At 41.4% G+C, this 6,265-nt stretch overlaps 1 protein-coding gene across 1 annotated transcript; it reads left to right on the top strand.

Moving 5' to 3' along the window:
• Positions 1-323: 323 nt before the first annotated feature.
• Positions 324-3,012, top strand: LOC106343152. The gene is made up of 2 exons (XM_013782296.1): positions 324-792; positions 1,159-3,012. Exon 2 carries the CDS (start codon positions 1,433-1,435, stop codon positions 2,363-2,365), a length of 933 nt encoding a protein of 310 aa, XP_013637750.1. The 5' UTR covers positions 324-792; positions 1,159-1,432; the 3' UTR covers positions 2,366-3,012.
• Positions 3,013-6,265: the final 3,253 nt, after the last annotated feature.

Here is a 6,265-nt window from a genome sequence, read left to right as displayed (position 1 = left end):
TTTAGAGACAAGGTCGTGCTGATAACGTGTTGTGAATGAAGAGGGGAACTTGTGTGTATTATTAGGTCGACCAACTGGTCTTTATATACATATGATAATGACGGTCTAAGTACTGGATCGACATGAGATCGTACTTATCCTTAACTAGATAATGACTAGCAATACGTAAGATAAACACCAACTATAATGTAGATAAACACAAGAGTAGATAGACGCCAGTATGATCCTGCGGATGGGCTTGGCCTGTCTTGCTATACGGGCTGATAAATAGGTAGCACTGAATGGTTTATAACATAATCTAAACAAAGTGTGTTATAAATCAAAGAGACTGATCTAAACTAAATGCAAGTATCAAAAAAAAGTTAATCTAATTTAAGCTTATTTAGAACAATGAAACAAACATTGTCTAATTGAGAGGAATAATGCAATCCAATAGCAATAATCTTGGTTTATAAAATCTTGAAACGTATCTAAAAATTCTCTCTCTTTGGGCGACGGCGATGGCGAAAGACTAGGGTTACGATGTTTCGACAAGGATGGGATCCTGGGGAGCAAATGGTCTCAGGGGATAAAGGAAGAGTAGATCTTCATTATGATGATGGAATCGGATCCGAAATTGGCCAACGGAAGCAAAAGGAAGGTTTTTCAATCAAAAATCTTTTGGATCTCCGAAGAAAGTTCAGGAAATTTGGAAAGTTAGGTGGTCAAGGCAAATAGAATCGGAGAAATCTTTGGTTTTATTCCGGATTGGAGAGTTTTCTTCAATCTTCTTTCAATCACTCGATCTTGATGGTACGATTCTCGTTCTCATTAAAACGGAATCGAAAGATCTTGTCTTTTATGTCTATAGTACAGCTAAGGCTCGATTAATTTTATTCAAGAGTTGGAAAGTATTGATTTGGGATTTGCGAGGTTTTTGGATAATCTGGTGGTCTAGGATTGGAAGAGGGTTAGTGAATATTTGGTTATTGAATAATCGTATCAATTATTTGAATCTGGAAATATCGGGAGTTAAGACGTGTGATAGGATCTCTGCTTCATGGGATCACTATAAAACAGAGGAGTTGTTCGCAGTTTCAAAGCACATCTCTTTTTTCTTTATAACTATCTCTGAAGTTTATTGTGATTTTTTTCTGGTGCTTGGTATCAATGGCTCAGGGACAATTTATTGAGAACTCGAGGAGTGTGGAAGGAAACAATAAAAGGTTGAAGATCTCGGTGCCTCATTTTGACAACTCAGGCATTGATTCAAGGGTACGCAAAGACTTTGGTGGGCCGATGTATGAATCCTGATGAGCAAGACGTGAAGGCTTTGGTGGTTACTTTGCCGAAAATTTGGAAATTGGAAACCCGGGTCACGGGGACAGATCTGGGTTTGGGAAGGTTTTAGTTTGACTTTGAGAAAGATGAAGACATTGAGGCCGTTCTGAGGATGCAGCCTTTTCATTTTGACTACTGGATGCTCTCACTGGTCCGTTGGCAACCGAGGAAGGAGCGTAACTACCCTTCGGAGATTACATTTTGGGTTAAAGTCCTAGGTGATCCTCTCGAATTTTGGGCTGCTCAAACGTTCGAGAGCATTGGTGAGGCTCTCGGGGAGTGGCGGGAAGTGGATATGGATCATGGGAGGATCAAAGTGAAGCTTGATGGCTACAAGGAGTTACGGTTTGAGATCACTGTTGATTTCAAGGGTGGAGAGTTTCATGATGGGGAAGAGGCTTTGATTTCACTCAGGTATGAGAAGCTGTTTGGCTACTGCCACATCTGCTTTAGTCTTTGCCACAAGACGGAGTTGTGCCCGTTGAATCCAAAGAGTTTGGAAAGAAAGAAAGAGAACAGAGATGCGATCTCGGGTAAACAGGATGATAGAGCAAGGAGCTATAAGGGAGTGGTGATAAATGGCAACTCTGGTTATCAGGATAAGGAAAAGGAGCACATAGACTATGTCGGGAAGGGGAAGGGCAAGATGTATGAAGAGCCGGAATCAAAATGGGTTAAGGTACCTGAGAGAGATAATACAAGAACTTCTAACAATCGATATAGTGGCACAGGGGATGAAGGAGGCTCTCGCAACAGACATCTCAACTGGGAAACAATTAGAAATCATCATCCAGAGGAACGTGGCAGAGCATCTCGCGGTATGAGGGGAGACAGAAGCCCGTCACGGAGTGTTCTTAAGGAGGCAAGTGAGGAAGGGGAGATCATCAGGAAGGACTTGAAGAGAGGACATCAGGAGGAGATCATGACTGAAACATTTCCGGCTCTGGTAGGCACTCTAAAGGTATCTGTCGCTTCTGAGAATGTGGAGAAAGCTGTAGCGTTAGTTAATGATACAGTGGGACATGGGAAATCAAAAGCTAGATGAGGATGTAATGGATTTTGATGAACATGGGGTTGACGTAGAGGGACAAGACGAGGTTCTCGGTGATGCTGGATGGGTTGAAGAAACTGAGGAAGGGATCGAGGAAACTGATACCTTTCCTGAGGATCTGAATGCGATCACATAGCTCGAATCTCAGACAGAGGAGATGGGAGATAAGGCGCTCGCAGTTGGGGAGGGATTGGGTGATGGCACAAAGAAGAAGGGAGTTCGCAAGGCGCTGTTCAAGCAGACAATCATGAATGGTGGGAATCCTAAGAAGAAGTTTTTTCAGGCAGTCATTTCAACCCGTAAGCAAGCTCCAGCTAAGGCAGGTACCCGTCAGGGCGGTGGCTCCAAGCACTCAGAGGATAAGGGTCCCCCAAACCCTGATCCCAGCTCTTCAAAACCTTAAGAATTATGAATTGTCTACGCTTTGAAGATCTGTGGTCCGAGTATGTGGTTGGTCTTCGTGTGTTTCTTTTTTATCGTTTAATAAGATCTTTGAGTATCTATTTGTGTTTCTCCTTTGAGTTTTATTGCCAATATGTTGGCTTTTGTTTCATTGCAAGTTGTTGTCTTAAGGCTATTTGGAATAAAACTGGTTTACTTGGTGTTTGCTTCTATTGTGAAATGGTTTATTTGGGTAAGAATTTTTTATGGTTTGGTGATCAATGGGGTAAGTTATGTGTTGCAGGATCTCATAAGTTAACAAGTCTTTATGGTTTCTTTGGAAATACGTTGTTAATTGTATTCTTCACAGCACATATTCTGCAATTGGTCTCATTAAACCAAATGCAGTGTCTTTCTAGATACTCGGTAATGACGGGTGTTAGATGGTTTTATGAAGTTTCTTGGTCTCTGTCTTTACCGTGGTGGAATTTGGAACTACGGCGGTGTAGCGTTAGAGGAAGCGTCATATATTTACTCCCACCGGTTCTATATACTTATATATATATTCTTTCATACGTGCGAGTAAGCATGAGGGTATAGTTTGTGTGTTATGGTCAAGAGATGGCACTAGGAAAACAGTGTGGCCAGTGAGTAGCTGGGTGGACGAGGTTTTAAAGAATTTCTGAAATTTTATGGTTTTGTTAAGAATTATGGGACATCAGGGACACATATTGGAAGGGGATTTAAGGTGGAGTGGTCACGGGACTTTAAGTGAATGCGGGAGAACAAGTGACTCTATGTGTTTCATATTCTCAAACATTATTAATGTTTGGTACGTGCCTTCATGTAGGAGAAGGAGACATAACAGTATCCAAATTGGGGGAACAAGTTTGGGAACGATTGACTAGGTATGGGCTCTCACGATCTGAACCGTGGTTTATCATTGGAGATCTAAATGAGATTACGGGCAATCATGAAAAGGAGGGAGGTTCGTTGCGCAACGCAGTTTTATTTATCCCTTTTAATAACATGATTAGAAATAGTGGACTATTAGAGTTTCCGGCACGAGGTAACAAACTGTCATTGCAAGGAAGAAGAGGAAAAGGGAAAAGGGCTATAACGGTTAGATGTCGTCTAGACCGGGCTCTAGCAAACGAAGAGTGGCACACTTTACCCATTTTTATACATAATATCTACGGCTGGTTGGGTCTGATCACCGGCCAGTGGTGGCCTATCTCGAGGACAAAGTTCCCAGAAGAAGAGGGCAATTTCGGTTTGATAAACGATGGATTGGACAGGAAGGTCTTATGGAATCAATTGCTATGGGCTGGTCGGATTGTAATGAGGGTCAAACAGTGGATATTGTTACAAAAATTAGCAGTTGTCGCCATGAAATTGCTAAGTGGCGTAAAGACAATCCCCCATATGGAAAGGATAAAATTAATGATCTTCAAAAAGCTCTTGAAGAGGTACAAACAGATGATAACAAGACTCAGGAGGAAACTTTAGAGGTATCCAGGAAATTGCAGGATGCCTACAAAGATGAAGAGGAATAGTGGCATCAGAAAAGTCGGAATATGTGGTACTCATCAGGGGACCTCAACACAAAATTTTATCATGCATTAACAAAACAACGACGGGTTCGTAATAGGATTGTGGGACTACATGATGAAGCTGGAAACTAGATTACAGAGGAAACATGAGTCGAAAAAGTGGCAGTGGACTATTTCGAAGAATTATTTACTACAACATCACCATCAGAGTTCGATAGTTTCCTGGCTGAGGTTACACCATCAATCAATTTTCAGATAAATGAAAGGCTGCTAAAGATTGCGACGGAAGATAAGGTTCGCCAGGCTCTGTTTATGATGCATCCGAAGAAGGCTCCAGGTCCGGATGGAATGACAGCTCTTTTCTTTCAGCACTCTTGGCACATTATTAAAAATGATGTGGTTGAGATGGTAAATAATTTTCAGGTCTCTGGAGAAATGGACTCAAGGTTAAACATTACTAACATATGTATGATTCCAAAAACGGAGAGGCCCACAAGGATGACAGAGCTACGGCCAATAAGTTTTTGTAATGTAGGATACAAGATTATCTCAAAGGTTTTGTGTCAGAGATTCAAAATTTGTCTTCTCGTACTCATTTTGGAAACACAATCGGCGTTTGTGCCAGGAAGGTTGATTCGGATAATATCCTTATTGCTCAGGAGATGTTCCATGGATTGAGAACAAATAAAGCATGTCAAGGAAAGTATATGGAAATCAAGACGGATATGAGTAAGGCGTGTGACAGGGTGGAATGATATTTTATTCAGGGGCTCCTTCAGAAAATGGGTTTCGATCCTCACTGGATTAAACTAATGATGGAGTGTATATCATCGGTTCAATATCGGATTTTTCTTAATGGTCAACCACGTGGTCTTATGATTCCACATCGAGGTTTAAGGCAAAGAGATCATATATCTCCTTATTTATTCATTATGTGCACTGAGGCTTTAATTGCAAACATCAATAAGGCTGAGAGAGAGAAACAATTAACGGGAATGAAGGTAGCCAGAGCCTGCCCATTAATATCTCATCTGCTTTTTGCAGATGATATTCTTTTCTTTTGTAAGGCACAGAAGGATGAGTGTCAATCCATTTTCAGGATTTTAAAGGAATATGAGGCTGTCTCGGGGCAACTAATAAATTTTCAAAAATCTTCGATTCAATTTGGGCACAGGATTGAGGAATCTAGCCGACAGGAGCTGAGGGATATTTTGGGGATACAGAATTTAGGGGGTATGGGATCCTATATGGGATTGCCGGAGAATCTTGGTGGCTCCAAGATACAAGTGTTTGGATTTGTTCAGGAACACTTAAATAACCGGATCAATGGTAGGACTTTTAAGTTTTTTACTAAAGGAGGGAAGGAAGTGATCATTAAGTCAGTGGTTACGGCCTTACGAAATCATGTGATGTCATGCTATCGGTTACCAAAGGCAACAACTAAAAAACTGACGAGTGCGGTAGCACAATTCTGGTGGAGCCCCGGGGGTAGTACAAAAGGTATGCATTGGAAATCGTGGGATAAAGTATGTACAAATAAGGATGAAGGAGGTTTGGGTTTTAAAGACATCACTGATTTTAACACATCGATGCTTGGTAAACAGTTATGGCGTCTGATAGAGAAGCCCCATACATTATTTTCTCGAGTTTTTAAAGGACGGTACTACATGAATGCCTCACCCCTGGAACCGATTCGATCATACTCTCCGTCATATGGTTGGCGGAGTATTGTTTCTGTTAGATCTCTGGTTAGCAAAGAACTAATCAAAAAGGTGATCATCTATATCTGTATGGAATGACCCATGGCTCCCAAGCACTCGCCCGAGACCAACAAATAAAAATCAACATGACAACTACCCAGACCTCATCGTGGACTCTCTTATAGATCCCGCTTCGCGAACTTGGAATTTACAGGCAATTCAGGCTTTGGTGGACCCCCAGGATGTGAAAATCATAGAAA

Source organism: Brassica oleracea, chromosome C5 (genome assembly GCF_000695525.1).
Source record: "Brassica oleracea var. oleracea cultivar TO1000 chromosome C5, BOL, whole genome shotgun sequence".
Lineage (NCBI taxonomy): Eukaryota > Viridiplantae > Streptophyta > Magnoliopsida > Brassicales > Brassicaceae > Brassica > Brassica oleracea.
The sequence above is the reverse complement of the archived record's forward strand: the minus strand, read 5'-3'. Positions and strand labels throughout refer to the sequence as shown.

Excerpts from the sequence above, each read along its gene's own strand:
- LOC106343152 (XM_013782296.1), top strand. The coding sequence starts at position 1,433 with ATGCAGCCTTTTCATTTTGACTACTGGATGCTCTCACTGGTCCGTTGG.